General features: G+C 38.5%; 1 protein-coding gene across 6 annotated transcripts in view; it reads right to left on the reverse strand.

The window, feature by feature from the left end:
* Positions 1–18,543, reverse strand: part of CDK8 (cyclin dependent kinase 8) — a 62,103-nt gene that overhangs the window by 14,334 nt on the left and 29,226 nt on the right. For 4 of the 6 annotated variants that reach the window (XM_088522265.1, XM_088522263.1, XM_088522262.1 and 1 more), the window contains 3 exons: positions 15,189–15,329; positions 4,050–4,107; positions 1,274–1,405 (listed from right to left, as the gene is read on the reverse strand). In XM_088522265.1, the coding sequence (XP_088378391.1) occupies positions 1,274–1,405; positions 4,050–4,107; positions 15,189–15,329 (331 nt within the window). Of the gene's footprint in view, positions 1–1,273; positions 1,406–4,049; positions 4,108–15,188; positions 15,330–18,543 lie in introns of those variants that run through there. The other 2 variants (XM_088522264.1, XM_088522268.1) reach the window with 2 other exon arrangements.

The raw sequence follows: 18,543 nt of genomic DNA on the forward strand, positions 1-18,543 counted from the left end.
AAGCTACCAGGATACCTTTCTTTCTGGACAACCTCCTGCCCTGAGACTTTTAAAACAACAAAAAAAGAATCTTGTCAATTTTTATTTTTGTGTCTCAATGTGCAAAAACCTGTCTGCATTTTCTGTTTCTTTATTTTTTTCTCCCTAGGATGGACATACACAACATACACAATTTCCAGTTTACTCATATAGCATGCACAATGCAGTTTCTACCTTGGTAATGTAAAGCTACCCTGAATCTTGAATGAACAGGAAAAGGTCAAGATCAAGGACCAAAGCAAGCGATGCAGTCAGCATAATCCCATGACTCAGTGCAGTCAAGTTTTATCTACGCTGAAAAAAATCACGTGCCAGGGGCACGAGCGCCCCTGCAGCTTCACACGATGAAATACCAGCGGAGAGAAAGAACGTGCAACGTTTAAAAAAACAGTTTAAATGAACAGATAAAGAAATTAATCATTTTTTTTTAATAATTAAAGGAAGCAAAGCATTAACAGAGAAGTTGCTGAAAATATATTTAAGTGGAAAACTTTGACACTTCTGACAAAAATGGTGGCACAAGCTTAAGAAAATGATGGGGAAGCTTGACAAAAGAATTTCAGGTCCCACAAGTAATAACACAGATGCCAGTGCACAGCCTGTACAGCAACCTTTATCCTGAGACAGCTTCCTTAGGGACTCATACCCCAAACTGGAAACCTTTAAATTAGTAATTTCTCACAGCAAATTCAGTAGTTTTGTTGGCAGAACAGAAAATGTTAAATAGCAAATAAAAGAAAGCAAGCATCAGGCTGTTTTAGTTTTCACTTTTACAGTTTGATTTCAGAGTAGCCAACACATTCTCCGTTCTGTATAATCGTCAATTTACCATTTATTTCATGTACTTGTTAAATTAGATAAAGAAAGCTCTGTAATAAAACTCATGCACTGTGCCTTATGAATCAGCCATATGGATTTTACTAAGAGTTCTAAGATGCATCAATATTTTGAGTTATTAGCTCCAACAGCATGTACAACAATTCAATGTGGAAGTTTTATAAAACCACAGTGCCTCACAGGGTGTTTGGAGGCATAAAAATGGAACGTTTCACTGCTGTATCCAGCTGGGAGACAAGAGTAAGGTGAATGTGAGTGCAGTGTTCCCTCAGAAGCGGGTACCCTACCTTGAACTCGGCCGCCATCCTCTGCGCTAGGAACCACGCGCGGTGCTGCAGGAACCTGCACGCGTGGGGCACAGAGGACCCAAGAGCAACTGGTCCCCCCTGGTACTTACCAATAGCTTTGGTATAATGCCTTGCTCCAAGAAGCAACTCTGGAGCTCGATACCAGAACGTTACAACTACTGGATCCAAGTCTGCTAAAGGCTTCAGAGGTGAATTAAATAATCGGGCAAAGCCCATGTCGGCTGCAAAATTCAGAGAGAGATGGTTTTTATTTTTAGGAAAACTTTTTTTTTTTTTAAATGAACTGATGATCATTTGTTAGTGTTACTATCACTGTGCTAAAAATAAATACATTCTGTAGCAGATAGGAACTCTGTGCACATATTTCATTTTCTTAAAAAGCTTTTGTAGAAGTTACTGGATGCCATCACATACAAAGTATATCATTATAAATCATTGCTAACAGAAGCCATTGAAAACAAAGAATTAACCACTGTTCTGAAAAAGCAACTCACTTCACTCAGGACACTGGTAAATCCCAACTCATTTTACCTGATGCTCTCCAGTATAATATTCTGTTATAACGACACAGTCATTCCAGAAGCAGCATTTAAAATGCGAGCAAAATTCAAGTTCTGCAAAAGTTAGAATGATTTATAATACATACTTGCATGTGTCACTACAGCCACCTCCTCAGGAAGTTAGCTATAGCCAGATTTCCTTCATAAAGTTAAAAAAATAAAATAAAAAAGGGGAGAGAGAATTAGGCAACTAAACCTGTTGTATCTCCCCCCCTCTAATTTTCTGTACACCCACAAGTACAAATGCTAAGGACCAAGTGGGCAGAGGGTAGGGCTAAACCCGGCCACTTCTCCCACCAAATCTGTGTCCCAACTCACTGTTCCCAAACCCCTAAAGACAGGGAATCTGTGGTCCAGGGATGGATGGATGTGGAGAGAGACTCAAAGGAAATGTGATAAGGAGTCGTTTTCAGGGAAAAAGAACAGCGTGTTATAGCTCATTGGCTGAGGGTAACTTGCAGTATAAGTGCGAGTGTCTAATCCGATTCCATAATCTTTATTTTCCTTTTTTTTCTCCATTAGTATTCCTATTTAAGACTGGTTTATTGCATTTAAAAATGAAATGTTTTACGATTTTCTACACTGAAATATCAAGATTGCTCCAGATATGATCAAGTCACTTGTATCTATGAGAAGGAAAATTGTTTGTAGAAGTGAATGTATGACTCCAGATGGCACAAAAGGCCTAAAAAAGTATTTTAAATTAAATACCAGTTATGTATTTTTAGAAAAATTAGTTACACTGGAAAAGTGGAAGTCCTTGGTACGGGATAACTTCTTTTCCTGCTGTGATTATATCTTAAGAAAAAAAAACAAGCACAAAATCTGCCTTTTGATAACACACTTGGAAAAACTCGGGGTCTGTCTGCCTCCCTCCCTCGCTCCTCTCCCCTGGGAACGGATGGCTCAGAGGACTGGTGGAGTGATACAGAATCTTTCACCTGTCCGTTAATGGAGTTTGCCTAAATTTAGCTGTGCTCTAAGTTATTCCCGAATTAATTCAAAACTGTCAGTTAAGAAATAAATGGGTGGTCTGTGTTCAATGACCAACAGAGCTGCCTGCCGCAAGCATCACCCCACGGCCAACGCTGAGCGTGCCCAGAGCCTGGCCTACGGTCCCAGCTTTGGAAACAGCCGCTACATTCTGGGAACGGCCCCAGCAAGGAATTTTCACTTCTGTTGTCCTTGGTTTGTACATAGAAGGCTGCAATCTCTGCTGTCAACCTTAAACTGCAGAAGAGTTTTAAAAGCTCTCGGAGTAGGAGGTGCAGAAGTGTTCAGCCCTGGCCTGGCTGTCCCTGGGATTTCAAATGGGGAGGGAAGAGCTAGAACACTCCAGGAAAATCCTACCCCTAGCGAGTATGCTAGTGATTAACAGTATAGCTCAGCTAAACAAAACGGTAGGAATACAGAGCAGCAACGCAGAAGAATAATCTCATAGAAGAAAGCCAGAGGGAAGTGAAAAAGATGATCTTAAAAAAAAAAAAAAAAAAAAAAAAAAAAAAAAAAAAAAAAACACCTTCCAAACAGGCTGTGCATTAGCAGGCTGCTGGCAAAGCACTCGCACATTAATGCACATCCTGCTGTAGCTTATTGCTGTTAGGCTACAGTTTATTTCTATTTATGTATTTAATTTAAAGCAGTTGAAGTTATTCTATTTTTTCTCTCACTGTAAACAGTAACATCCACCTAAAAATGTTAGAATAGTGGGGAAAATGTTGGGTCCTTCCTACCTGTCCATCCCATTTTGAACAGTTAGCATTAGTTCCTACTAAGTACTTTTTCTGGATTAATATGTTTTCTGGACTTTAGGATCCCTTGTGCTTACCTCCAAGGAACCTGCCTAGCCTTTCAGGAACATTTTTTTAGGCTTAATGTCACCTTTCCATTCTAAAATTTAAGGTGTGCAATAATGAATAGCTCCCTATTTAGCTTAGCTTTTATAGGCAGCGGCAAGAAAGTGTCATGACTTTACAGGAATAAGTAGAAGAAACATTAAAATCCCATTTCTTTCTCCTCCTTTTCCCCCAGCTAGTTCTCATCTTTTCCCCTACATCAACCCCCCACAGCCCCATTTAGACAAAATAAAGACATTTTCCATTTTTCACAGATGAGGCTACAGCATATCATCATCAGAACTGGTGCCTGGGTCTACTATCAAGAAGCCAGTCACTCTAAACAGCTTTTGGACAGTGTGTCCAGGCACATACTAACATCACAGTAACTACTTTATGTGGTACAACTGCACCTTCAGAACATTCTAACTTAAATGCTACACTGGGACTTATCAAAGATATAAACATACCAATTTTTACTCTTCCTCGCTCAGGACCTTCACCCATAACTAAAATATTAGCAGGTTTCTGTGGAAAAAAAATAAATATACAATACATATACCAAGATAAACCTAAACATCAGTCTCTGAAAGGTTAGTTAAACTTTGCTTTGCCAGTTTACACCCAGTTTGTTGCGACAAAAAAAGACAAGTTTCTATGTGACAGTAGAGCTGCGCAAGCACCCAGGCACAGGCTTTCCCTTCCTACACCCTCTTCCAGCGTTGCTCCCTCTCCAGCGCCATGTTCCCTGGCTGCTTGCTGCTGTCGTGTCCATCCTTAACCCGCAAGGACCGGCAGGCGGGAACCTTCCGGACTTCCAGCCGGCTGGAACCGGCTCTGCTCGGACACAGGCGGAGCAGGCGCTTCCCGCCATCGTAACTGAGGCGCTCTGCGAGAGGCCGACCCGACGGCTGGCTGGGCCCAGCCGTCATCAGGTGTTTCTGCAGACACGTTTCCCATCCGAAAAATCCTGAGGTACAGATCGAGTATTACCACATTTTAAGCTGGAGAGAAATATCAACTGGGTTATTCCTACCAATTCCGACAGCTAGAAAACTTGAAAGCACTGCCCCAAAGTTCCTGTCTTTATGCTTTTCTCTCCATTATTTTGATGGCAAAATATTGAGAAATCTCATTCTGTGCTTTCCTTAAGAAGGTGGTCAGTAAGTTAAAAATTTGATCTGGAGTTCAGCAGGTTACATACCCGTTCAGTTCTTTAATCAGTTCCCCTCTCCTCCCTTCTCTGCCATTTTCTCTGCTGCTTAATTCCTTATAATTCAGTCTCTGCCTCTGCAGTCCTCCAATCTCAGCACTGAACAGTGACTCAACCTGAATTACTTATTTTGAGGAAAAGTCAGGAAATTCACAACCAAAAGTGCAATTTACTTTTTTTTTTTGGGGGGGGGGGGGTTGGGGAGGTTAGTGATTTAGATATTGACTCATTCTGTAATTCTTGCACAAAATAGGAGTAACTTAATGCATTAATTGTCTAACTTTGCTTCCCCAGTTTGAACTAATCTGAATTAAAAAGTTCTCCAGCAACCAGCTCAAGATGTCTGTCTGGAAGTTAACACAGTAAGTCCCAAGATCGCTAAAGGAGTAATTTATCAAATGTATACTCCAGGTAATTTTACTTATTGTACCTACTAGATCTGCTAGGTTGTGTATAAACATATTTTAAAAGATGTAAGACCACAGTTTGAGATTGATCGTGTAAGTCATGCATGTAATATAAAACCAGGTGCAAAAAATAAATCCAGCAAAGAATTGTCTTAAAAAAACTTAATTACTACTGCTAATAAAAGGCTCCAATGAGGAATTCAGGAAGTGAACAATCCACGTACAAAATTTCCAAAAGGAATCTGAGACTTGCGCCATATAAGATCCATGATAAAGCAGAAGTGGTTGCTCCCCAACTCCCTTCTTTTCAATGAAGGCATAAACCCCACACAAGTGGGCACCACTTCAGCAATGAAAACTGCTGGCATATAGTTTGTGCAGCTCACAAAGTATCATTTTGAGATTAATAACGTATTTTGCACAAGCTAGTAGAGATTAACAGTATGATAAACAAACTCTAAATTTATTCACATAAATCCTTTATTGATTTAAAGTACAATTTTACACCTGCATTTTCCCCGGTCAATAATGCTCATTATAGATATGCTTGTAACAGCCTCATGATGCCCCCCACCTTAAAACTATTTTACTTTTTGGATTTTGCAAGGGACAAGGGGCCACAGCCACACAAAGAGCTATCCCGTTATGCCAGGGTATCAGTCGCACCAGCACTGCACAACAATTCCTGCCCCAAAAATCTTCTAGCCAAAACAAGACACAGGTGAGAAGAGAAAGCACAAACATGAAACAGCACCAGTTAGCACAATAGGCTGCTATAGATTTATTCATCCTCAGCCTTTTTCCCCCTCTGAATTTACAGAAAAGCTTTTTAAACACAGACATCTAGAAGATTCCTGCGAGGAACTCTTAAGTCGTATGTTGCAAATATACAAGAGTCATTCATACAACCATTCATAGAAGATGAACTTTTTCTAGATTCACGGGCTTAAAATAAAAGGTTCTTACTACTGACAACATTCATGCATCGCAGAATGTATCACATCATAACTGAAGGACATGGCAAAAATGATTTTAGAAATGTGAACCTTCAAATTAATTTATGACATTACTATACTGAAAGAATTGAAAAAAAATTCCAAAACTAGACCATTGACCAATACTTAAAACCTAAAGGATAACTAACAGAATCCTAATGATAATAATGGTGTTTCTAAAAGATTTTGCGGACTCGCTAAAAACCAAAACACACTAAAAACATTTAAGGACACTAAGAGAAGTCAAAGTTTGGGTCAGGAGTCTTTGTAGTATAGCTTTGTCTCAATCTGCTATCTGGAGCAAAAAACTGCATATATAAAAAAGCAAATTTGCCTCTTGATCAACTTAGTACCTTTTACAAGTTTACATATTTATTTGCAAAGAATTAAAAACACGTAAGAAAGGAAAAATCTGGACAAACATCTGTTTAAATTGCGTGATCCAGAGAAAATGGGAGCGTAAAGTTTTTATTCAAACTACTTGGGTTAAGCAGTGAAACTCTTTTAGCAATTTTTTATTGTATTCCAAAAATAAACAAGTGTTTTGAAACAGCAACTACTTTCAAATAACTGCTAAAATGCAACTTTTTAAAGAGCGCTTATTTTTGTTCTAGTACAACCTTCAAGCCGAACAATTTCCTCATGCTAAGCAATGCAAATAAGAAAGCTGGGAAGATCTGGAACCTAAACTAAACGTGAACACAGCCCCACAGCAGTGCAGAGCCGAGTACTCCATGCACAGAATCACTGAATGAAGGAAGAAAGGGGAAAAAAAGTAACAGAACCCAACCCCCCACCTCAGCCTCAGAGGAATAATTCATTCCCACAGGACAGCAGCTTGTAATGATCGCACAGCACTAAAGTGTATCTTGTCCTAAATCTGGCTGCCTAAGACTTCCTGTCTCCTTTCTAGACAAACCCCAATCTGGTGCATTAAATATCTACTACTAAGAAAAAACAAAGATACTCAAAAATTCCAAAAAAGGAACTCCAAGCAGTTGTCATCTTCCCTCTGCCTGTCCTCCCTAAGGACATGGCCCCAGCTGTGTCACTTGTGCCAGATGTGTTTTCCCAGAGTCTCTAGGATCAGAGAAAGATTGTGCAACCTCCACCAGACAACCCATCCTGTTTCATTCTTTCACTGCAGTGTCTTTCCTGACTTCTAATGCAACAAATGAAGTTGCACCAACGGCCTCATACACCGGCAGAGACGAGACAACCCCTGCTTCACTGTAGTGAAAGACAACTCCTTTCACCTTTCAAAATCTACATCTCTTCAGTCCTACTATCTAGATTAAAAGAAGGCTTTTCTGCTCAATGTTCCCTAGCAGGAGATTTTTTGCTCAAATTACAACCGTTCCTGTTGCTTCCCTCTTGCTGTTCTGCCTCAGGGCTACCTATTTGTCTAAAGCCGAGTGCTCCGAACCGCACACAACCTACCTGCTGCGCCTTCACCACGCTAATAAAAAGGAAGGATTATCTTACATGGCTCATACAGTGTCCTCCAGCTTCCACATCCCAGCATGACACCTATTTCGCCTCGCTGTGTAATGGCATTGATTGATGCCAAGGCTATGAGCCGCAGATTGTCTTTGCATCCCTTCTGCGGGGGCACATCCTTCTATTTGAACACATCCCACCTGCTCACACTGCTTCTTAACACAGCCTGAATACGCCTGTGTTCATTCATAGGGGAAGCTTGAATTTTAAAATCGATTTGGTTCCTTATTTTGAGGATAGAATGGCAAACAAAATGATAATTATACCAAGCCATGTTTGATGAGATGCAATCAATCATAAATCAAATATGATGGCACTCACTGCTTGTAGCAAATTATTCCTAAGAGCGGGAGATGACGACTTTACATGCACATGTAAGTGACTGCAAATCATAGACTGTTTTCTTTCTTCCTTCCCCAGGGAAGGTGTTTGGGTCTGTTTCCTTCTTGCAATAAATTTCACTCAAAGCAGTAGAGAAAAAGAAAAAAGAAAACAATTTCTGGACAGCTTTGCCATTGTGACTTTTGACAGTTATTATAGGGCCTACAGGAACTATTGCTTCATATATTTTTGGCTATTAGGTTGCTTCAGAACCAAAATGGGGTTAGTTTTAGATACACCTATCAACAGAGTAATCAAAACTCCTGTGAATTATTTATGGTATTAAAATGGCCTTTTTTTTTTTTTCCTACCAATTAACTGTTTGCAGCATTTTGGATCACAGTCATGGGGTGACCTAAGCCTGTTGACCACCAGCATTTTTTCATACTTAATGACTATGCCACTCGTTTTCAGAAATGTCCCTTCCAGCATTTTTTTTGATGAACCAGATAAATTGTAGATTAATATTTGTTCTCATAAAAAGCAGTCTTAATTAGAAAGAATAATATTATACAAAGTGGTCTTTAATCACTGAATGATTTTGCTTTTGCAATTATAGCCTCAACATTGTTTCTATTAAGATTTTGAATTAAAGACATTTTTAGGCTTCAAGGTATTGTATCACACAGTGCAAGAACAGATTCAAACGCACAATTCCATGATTTGACAAATTCAATTTCTTCAGCAGTGAGTAAGTGTCTGAGAAGCTGGCAGTACAATTAAGTTTAAAATGTCTTGCTGTGAAGTTTATAATTCATGGAAAAAAGACAAAAAGCTTTTGAAAGAGAAGGGCATGGGCCTATCTGTTTGAAGTCATCAGCTACTTGGAAGAGCACTTTTGTGACAAACATGTAGAAATATGAAATATTAATTTGATATATTGTTTCCTAGCTTGGTCCAGTGACCTAGAAAAAACCTGCAGCAAGACCTACAGGCTTTGAACTGGCCTTGCAAAATTCACACCGCCTCCTGAGCTGTAACCCCTCAAATATCTGAGCTTCTTGAGGTGCATTTGCTTGTAGACAAAGCTTGAAATCTGTTAATGTTCAAGTAGCCATTACACATGCAAAAACATCTTCTTAAACATATAAGTCACCAATGAGGGATGTGCCCTACTGCATTCTTAGCCATCAGAATTGATTTGATAAAGAAAATAATTTAATTACATTTCTACTTTAGAGAGAATTGTCTACTGCCACGCTAAATAGCACGCCAGCACTATGACAATGCCACTACTATCAGATTCAGCTGATAGCATCAGCAAGTCTACAAAACCAATTTATTTCCTTTAATTAAAATTAGAGGATGTATATTCACAACTAAAATAATTAATTTTATTCAGTTCTGTTAATTGATTTGGAGCTTTACTGTAAGTTACCAGCCAAGCAACCTCAAACACCAGTAGCTGGGTAAGAATGATGGCTCCAGCAAACTTGTCTCATGCACCCCAACACGCATTAAATCTACATATGAGGAGTTTTCTCTATTAAAAGAGATTCTGGAAAAAAATCACATTGAAAAGCTAATGACATGATATTTTAATCCAATACTTTCCATTAATTATATCCTTTATAAAGAACACCTCAAATAAAAGCTGTAGTTCCACCGTTTTTTAAAAACAGATATAAGTGTTCAAATAATTTCTCATTAAAACCAGAGCTGCTAAAATTACCAGTAATAGCTAACAACAAAATGCAAATTATCAAACCTGCTTAAAAAATTACTGAAAAAAGTACTGAAAGCACTTGGACAAGACAGAACATGGAGGGATGCCATATCTATGCCAGGGAAGCCTTCTGCTAGTTACCAGCATCATATTCTGTCTTCGTTTCAGCCTGATGAAAGCTGTTGGTTTCACTATTATTTTTATGCTTTATGATCTCTAAGAATTTCTTTCAGGCACTCTCACTCATTTACTGACAGGGCAAAGTAATATATTAAAGCCCATGTACAGACTAATATGCAAGTTTTCTGATCACATGGATCTTAAACTTGAAAGAAAATATATTATTAAACCTATTATAACACATTATTTCACCTTGCCACTCCTCAAAAATGTATATTGGGATCAGCTGAAAGGTGTGACTTTCAGAATGACGTGTCCAAGAAAGGAAATGTAGATATCAAAAACATATACATACAGCTATAAACCTTGAAAGAAAGAAAGAAAACAATCTACTAGCATGTCTCATATGGTTAAAAATAATTCAAAATTTAAAAGCAATACATAATAGAACACTCTTTCACAAACATATTTTGGGCATGTTTTGCCACATGAGTGATTGCTTTAGGTGAAGACAACTCTGGTTGCTGGGGTCAATTGGGAAAGATGCTAGAGGAGATTGTGCAGGGTAACTAGCTTTAAATATTATGTGAACCAGGATATAATCACACCTCCTTTTGCAATTTAGAATTCTACTTCACAAAAATAGGATTTTGAATGTGCAATAAAAATGCTGAGCACCACTGCCTTGATTTTGTTGAAGCAGCCACCACAAGTTGATAGGCAAGCTGTAGTACTGCAGTCTCCTTTCTCATGTTTGCATACATTTTATTTTATTTTTTAAACAAAGATGAGCAATTGTACAGTGCAAGCCTTATTTCTAGGTTTCCACCTGCCATGGGCTACTGTGAAATCACTCAGATTTAGAGCTAATCAAAGCTGTCCTCTTGTCATTTTGTAACCTTTTGCTCTAGAGTATGAGTGTAAATCACTCAGACACGCCACTTTTTTCCTTCAGCAGGACAGAGACAAAACACTCATTATCATAACAAATATAGGCTATTTCCTACATTTTAAACAATATATGTTTCTAGACAGAATTCTAGACCCAGTAATATCTTTCCCTTACCTTTAAGGAGTTATTGACTATTAAAAAAACAAACTGCTAACCAAAAAAAAAGAATAGCAATCTTTAGGCAGAAATTTTCACTTTTGGCTCTCATGATTGCATTACAAATCAGGGAAGAAATTATTTTCAACTTCCCATTCTTATTTATCACCTCATTTCTAGGCTTGCTCTACCAAAAGGACCTCAGTGATCGAAGAACTTTGCAGCTGGCGAGAAAGCCACAAGTTGTTTTAGCAGCTCCTGGATGCCTGGCTACTATGGCTTATTAACGTCATTATAGGAGTTGGACATGAGATCGGAAGTTTCTAGAGTGTCCTGCCGTGGAAGCCCTGCTTCTGTTTGGATTTACTTGATACCTGCACAGGAAAGTTATTTCAGTCAGTTTACCTCCCACTACTCTGCACCACCTTTCAAAAAGTGTGCATATACCTATACATGTAGTACTCCCCTTAATGTATTCTGGGAATGCTTAATAAAAGTGCCCCTATTCTTAAATTTAACCTTGTTCCAACATGACATTAAAAAACAATCCTTTTAATAAAGGAAAGGGTTAAAGCTACAGAGGACAAGGAAACCCAGGATAGTCTGCACATCAGTTTATGGCTTTGCAGCCTAAGATATCCTACAATTCCAGCCAGCCTTACGAAGATGTGCAGGCTATAGGTCTTTCATATACCACTGTGATAAAGTATTTAAGAATAAAAAATGTAACTAAAAACCCCCAGTGTAAAGCAGCAGCTCAAGATATTGCCAGTTTCAAACACATCATTTTGGTGCACTGCACACCAGGAGGCCATTAACTGGGCCACATCAGCTGCACGTTGTCATTACGTGACCACTGGTCAGGTACACAGCAATATATACAACCTCAGGATGTGAATACTGCAAACACAGGCTGACTGATCGGTGGCCAGTCTTCTGTCCATGCTTATTTTTTACAGGAAGGTCTCCGATAGTCAAATATCATGAAGTAGAGCAAATACTAGGAAACAAATTCAGCAAAACACAGCATGTTTTAAGCATGTTTGGTAACCAACCTCAAAATATTATTAAAACTAAAATTGATGCACTTTGTGGTAATTAAGAAGTGTTCTTATTTCCTGCTACAGACAGAACATGAATAAACAGGCTGCTTTCAATTGCTCTCAGTCATGAAACTAAAAAAACAAAAAACACACCTAAAGAATATGCAAGTCAAAATTAAAAGGTCTGCTTATTTTTTTGAGAAATTTTACTGCTGTGTTTCAAAGACTCATGAAAAAGCCAGCTATTTTATATCAGCTCTTTTCAAAGATGACAAATATAATCAACACCTCCCTTGCTTTGATGGAGAGGGGGAATTGGCTTGCATACAACTAGTGAAAAAAAAAAACAGAGTTAATTGTATAAATAGAGTTAAGGTATTGCTAACTATGTCTCTGTTTCCTTTGTAAAAGATAAACCAGGAAAGCAAAAAACAGAAAATAAAGTTTATTAGCTGTTATCAAATTATCTTCCTACAACCTTTATTTTTTCCTACAGAATATGCTCACTTTATATAATCTTACAGGACTTTAAATTCCTGGATTCCTCCATTATGAAGACAAATATCACAGTCTCAATTTCCGTGTTTCTAATGATCATTGAATTCTGCTGCCTGGTTTGCAGATGCTAGGCAAGAATTGAGAAGCATTATCCAATATTATGTTCCTGGTTATAAAAATCAGGACCATCTCCAAAAATTCCAAAATATTACTAGAACTAACATTATTAGGGCAGCTTAAATAAAATACCAGAAATGCAAACACACATGAAAGCTAATTACATTTCCAAGAAATTAGCTTTCTTGTCCGATTTAAAAAAGGCTTATGATGCAAGACAGATGTAGCTAAGAAAAGCTTTTTGCCCAAGTACTATTTTCATTAGCCCTCTACAACATCCAAGCAATATCACTTTTATATAGCTAGCATACGAAACAAAAGTATGTTGCTTAAGCAACTCTATATGTGTATGTACACGTGGGTGTTCGTGTACAAACATGTAAGGAGATGCATAAAAAACATCGATTATTATGTTTTCCCTGCTGTGCCTTAAAATGAATCTATTCAGTCAACCAAATGTTAATAATGGGGATTTAACACAAAGAGCACATTACTGGTGATTACTGCTGTAGACACCCAAGAAACAGAAACACAAGAAACTCTGCAGCTCTCACAGGAACGTACGCACCATCCAAGTCTCAACCTGCAGGATCACTGTGCACCACTGCGGCCCTGTCTTGCTAGGACCAAACACGGAGCAGAATCCATTTTGTTTCTCATGCTATTCCCAGGAACCCGGACAAGCAAGGACATCATCTGACAGGTATAATAAATACACCCCCCTCTGCTTCTACACGAAACACACACCTTTTAAATTCAGCCAGTCTTCCAGTAGAGAAATAGTTCCAACTAAACTGTTTCAAAATGACAATCTCGGACCTAAGGTCTCCGTGAAGGCAGCAACCCCTGTTCATATGCTGTAATTTAACCCCCCTTTATTACCCTTGCTCACTAATGCAGCTTGATAAGACACCCCAGTGGGATGACATCTCAGATAGCTCTGCCTCTGGCTCAAGCTTCTGGCCTCTTCCTCCTCTTCTCCAAAGACAGCCAACAGCAAGGGTGGTTTTTATGCTGGAAAAATCCCTGCTTGCTGGACTGAGACCACCAACTCATTTCACACAGGTCAGACAACGAGATGGTAACTTTTCTCAGTTGCCTGACAAACTTCAACGAGGTTTGAGCTACAGACCTAGATGTGAAAGGCTCTGTAATAAATTACCAATCTCCTGAGCCATCCAGTTAACAATATGCATTGCTTTTTTCAATCAAATATATTTACATGTTTAATACTTAAGTTCTGAAATGTTCTGAAACTGTAGAAAGTAAAATGCTAGAAAAATTCAGATTCTTGATGACAGATCATTTGTCTTCTGTATGCCTCCTAAAAATATGCTGAAGAATACTGTTGCAGGCCTAAAGTTAACCACTATATTTTGATTTTAAAAATATAACTAAATTGTGACATGCAGACTATATATTTCCACATTGTATGCTTTGCTCCACTATTTCACAAGTCATGAAAAAGCCATCCCAAACTTTCAGGCTTTCTCCTTCTGTGTGCTGAAGCTTCTGTTCAATTTGTAAAACCAGGAGCAAACTAGAAGCAATATCCATACAACTATTTTCATAAAACAATGTTTCCCTGTACTGAAAAATGTCATTATTTACTGGAAATAAGCCTTTTCAATTGATTTAAACAGAGACTGGCACTCTAAAAACATTATTAGGTATGAAAATAGAAAATACAGCTAGGCATTCGCTACCATTCAAGAAACAGTCTTAAAGATACTTGAAAGGCAAAATTAACTCTGGAAAAGTCATAAGGGAGCCACATTTGATGCACCCAATATAAAATAACATTGGCAATAATCATTTGTGGGAGTGACACGTCACATGAACAACACTCATACTAGTGAAAGTTCATTATTTAGAAGCATCACAAAAAACATCTTTCTCAAAGAAATCATGAAACACTATTAAAGAATAACAGCTATAGACAATTGAATCGTGAAAATCACCTGAGTTTAAAAAGGGAAACCAAATGATACTCTATGCAAAAAAAAATGGGCATATTTCAGAGGCAAATATGTAACAACTGAAGAGATTTGCCAGTTTAAAATATTTAACACAATCTGCTTGTTAGGAAACACCATCTCCTGCACTAAAGGCTTGCACTGTAACTAGGATAAATGCATGTTTATTCACACAAGTCATGGAGAGTTGGCTTGGTTGCATTCTCTGATGGACGAGAAATACTGAGAAGATAATGGCCCCTGAAGGAGTTACCTTCTTAAATGAAAGTGAGTTTAGGGAATACTTTCTTTTCTATCAGCAGTTGCTTGAGACCAATCATCCTCTTTCTCACCTACTACCAGAGGCATATTCTGTACCTCAATGTGCCTGTTATTTAAATAATCACTAAAATAGAGTATTTACAAAAAATCAGAAAAAAAGAACAGCCATCTGATTTATTTCACACTCTTAACAGATCAGAGCAGACTTGAGATTTGCTCCAATCTACTAATCAAGGCTGACTTCACTATAAAGTAGATTATTTATTAGTCTAAGTATTTATTAGAGTACATGCCCACCGGATTGTTTCCCACAGATCAACATATATAAAAATAATCCTTGCCCTCAGTCTTCCCACTGCTAAAACCCATTGCAGATCAACTTACCAAATCCCTGTGTAACACCCAGTTAGCATGCAGGTAGTGAATACCATCTAGGATCTGATATAACAGGGACTTCACCATTCCCCGAGGTAACTGAACTGGTTTCTTGTTTGCTTTAGAAGCCCTGTGAAACTTGATTATATGCTGTAAAGGGGAAAAAAGAAACCAAAATAAAAAAATGTAATGTTTGGACTACAGCATTACACAAAAATATTGCCAGTGATTCCTTACATGGAATTTTGAGCTTTTTCAACCTTTTATTCATTTTCAAAATAAGAAACATGCAGCTGAAGTACTAGCGCAATAGCAGTATACTAGATAAAATGTTCATTGTCCCAGGAATTCTCTCAAGAAAATAAAAAGACAAGCTGATATCCCGTGCATCTCAACATAAAATTACCTACCTCCCACATCATTTTACTTCTAGGTTTCTATCTACTGCTATGACACTATAATATTCAATGTCTAATGTCAGAAAGAGAAATATTTGCATCAAACTACTAGGACATTTAAGATTAAGTTAAACCTGGAAATAAATCTGGGCTGTTGTTACACCATTCCCCTAAAAATAGCACTCGAATCGGAAGCTACTGATAGAAAGAAGCTGTAGAACTGTCCATCTGAAAGTCAGTCACCAAGCCAGAAATGGAAAGAACTTAACAGTTAATGACCACATACACAGGTAATGAGGAGTCCAAAAGAATTTTATGCTGTCTTAAAACTTGGATCCTACATGCCTCCAACTTCAACAGCTTCAGGTGTGTCACAGTGACAGAAACTGTTTCCATGCTTCATGTAGAATAAACCCTTTATGAATTCACTGTTCTTTTTCCATATTGGTTTGCACTTAGGTCATTGTCCATATAGCCCTGATCTTGTGCAACCAAATCCCAAAAACCAAACTTCAGACACACATTCCTTTTACCTCTACTCTGCTTCCTGCATCCCTGAGTTTTCGTATCTCAGGTGCCAGTTAGGTACCTGACTACTCAAATCCCTTTGGGAAACTGCCTTTTCCTCTCCTGTTGCAGCCAAACTCCCTGCAACCTGCCCCTCTGGGCTTTAGGTGTTGAGACTGGCTGCGAGAACGAAGCCCATCCCTGCTCTGACAAAGGTAAAAATGCAGGTGCAAGGAGGAGAGAAACGATGATGAAAGCAGCGAGAGCTCCTTCACACTCACACACCCCACACACAAGCCTTCCCCAGCCTGGGCCAGAGCTTTGTCCCCTTTGATGTCCTCCTCCCACTGACTCCAAAGTCAATGTTCCTCACACAGAATCACAGAATGGTTCAGGTTAGAAGGGACCTCTAACAGATCACCTAGTCCAACCCCCTGCTCCAGCAGGGACACCTAGAGCACGTGGCACAGGGTGGCATCCAGGCGGGTTTGGAAGATCTCCAGAGAAGGAGACTCCACAACCTCTCTGGGCAGCCTGTTCCAGGGCTCTGTCACCCTCACAGGAAAGAAGTTCTTCCTCACATGGAGATGGAACTTCCTGTGTTTCAGTTTATACCCATTACCCCCTATCCTGTCACTGGCCACCACCTAGATAATTTGGCCCCATCCTCCCTACATTCTCCCCTCAGGTACTTGTAGATATTGATCAGATCTCCTCTCAGTTTTCTCTAGGCTAAACAGGCCCAGCTCACTTAGTCTTTTCTCATAAGATAGATGCTGCTCCTCCCTAGGTCGTGTCCCGAAAGAGAGTCTTCAGCAGCGAGAAAGGAAAGCGGTACCAATGGAAAGATGGCTGGTTTTCCTTGGATCTTTCCTGCCCTAATATATTCTGCACCCTCTGCCAAGCCTGGTTGGAAAACCACAGTATGGCCACCACTGCAGGACTCCATCTGCAGAGGGACGTCTTAGGCACTGACATTGTACAAATAAGCACTCAAGGCAGGTTGCTTTCATGCAGATACAGTCAGCAACCAGGAACAGGTACAGCTGAGGACTCCTGAGGGTTATATAGACACATGCATGCAAATGTAAAGATCCAAACTGAGTGTCTTTCATAAGTTAGACACATAAGCCAGTGTTGCATTAGCAGAAGGGCTTCTGCATTAACTTTGGAAAAGTAGGAAGTACTGCATGAACTTATAAATACAAACAAGGGAAGGTTGCCACTACTCACAATCCATCAGGTAAATGAAAAACCTAATAGCATGATTTGAAAAACAAACACAAAAGAAACTACTCAGATGTTCCTGAACTTTTCTAAGTTTAGCTTGTCATAAATATGGAGGAATCCATGAAAAGATGAATGTATTTGTTTTCCCTCCACATACAGAACTTCATTTCCCTCAAGTTCTTTCTTTTTAAATCAAGAGTATCTCAAATTTCAGCTTCCTGATACCAAACTGAAATTAAGAAGTTAATGAAATCTCACTACCATCTTTCAAAAGTTCCAAAACACTAAATGGGAGAAAATTTTCCCTATGCACTAGTAGGGAAAATTCTAGTTCAGCAAATACTACCGAATTATCCCCAAGTACAAATAGCATGACTTTCAAAATGAGCTTGTTTTTGACTCACACTTCTTTCCTCTCTGTCTAAAATACAGGTATAGGCAAAAAGTCAAGAATTGTGATATTCAAGTCAGGTACATCAAAAATTTAATCTTAATAAACACTTCTTGCACCCTTTGATTTGGATCATCTTGATAGCTTAAAAAATAATATTACAATGGCTTTTTTTTTTTCCCAATTTGTAAGCAATGCTCAACATCTACATCTGATTTATTTCTGAGGAACACATTGCTTTTACTGAACTCAAACTGAATATAATTTCAGAATTTTTAAAACTCTTTAAAAAAAGTGTCAGACAGATGTTAAGATTACAAATATTAAGACCAGGAAAGAGGTTGATCTCTTAAAACAATCTGACTTAGCTTGCAATGAATTTAAATTTAAATCTGTATTGCATAATAAGGAATAAATGGTTTCTCTCCCATATAAATGAAATTTCAGATAAAGTGAGTAAGAAGCTCTCCCTGCTGAAATAAATAAATGAATTTCAATTATGTACTGCGACTTTGTTCTCAGTTATTTATGGATGACATGAAATGCAGCTAAGCCTCCAAGTTGTCTCACTCTGCTAATTTTTAAAACATGTAATTTTTAAAAGGAAATCCACTTGCATAATCAATAAAGTTTTCTTGCATTCCATACTTTGGTCAAGGGTTATAGTTACATTTATTTAAATGTGTCTTTAGCTTCTGAAAGCTGAATGCAGATCTTTAGCTTCAGAAACAAGTCAGATCATCTGTGCAGCTTGCTCATCCAACACTTCCCACTGTGCAAAAAGTCACAAAAAATGCACTCAACAAACACAGCAAGAAGTTATATTAACTGATGCACC

Source organism: Tinamus guttatus, unplaced genomic scaffold (assembly GCF_059628265.1).
Source record: "Tinamus guttatus ecotype Peru unplaced genomic scaffold, ASM5962826v1 Tinamus_guttatus_pri_ptg000150l, whole genome shotgun sequence".
Taxonomy (NCBI): Eukaryota; Metazoa; Chordata; class Aves; order Tinamiformes; family Tinamidae; genus Tinamus; species Tinamus guttatus.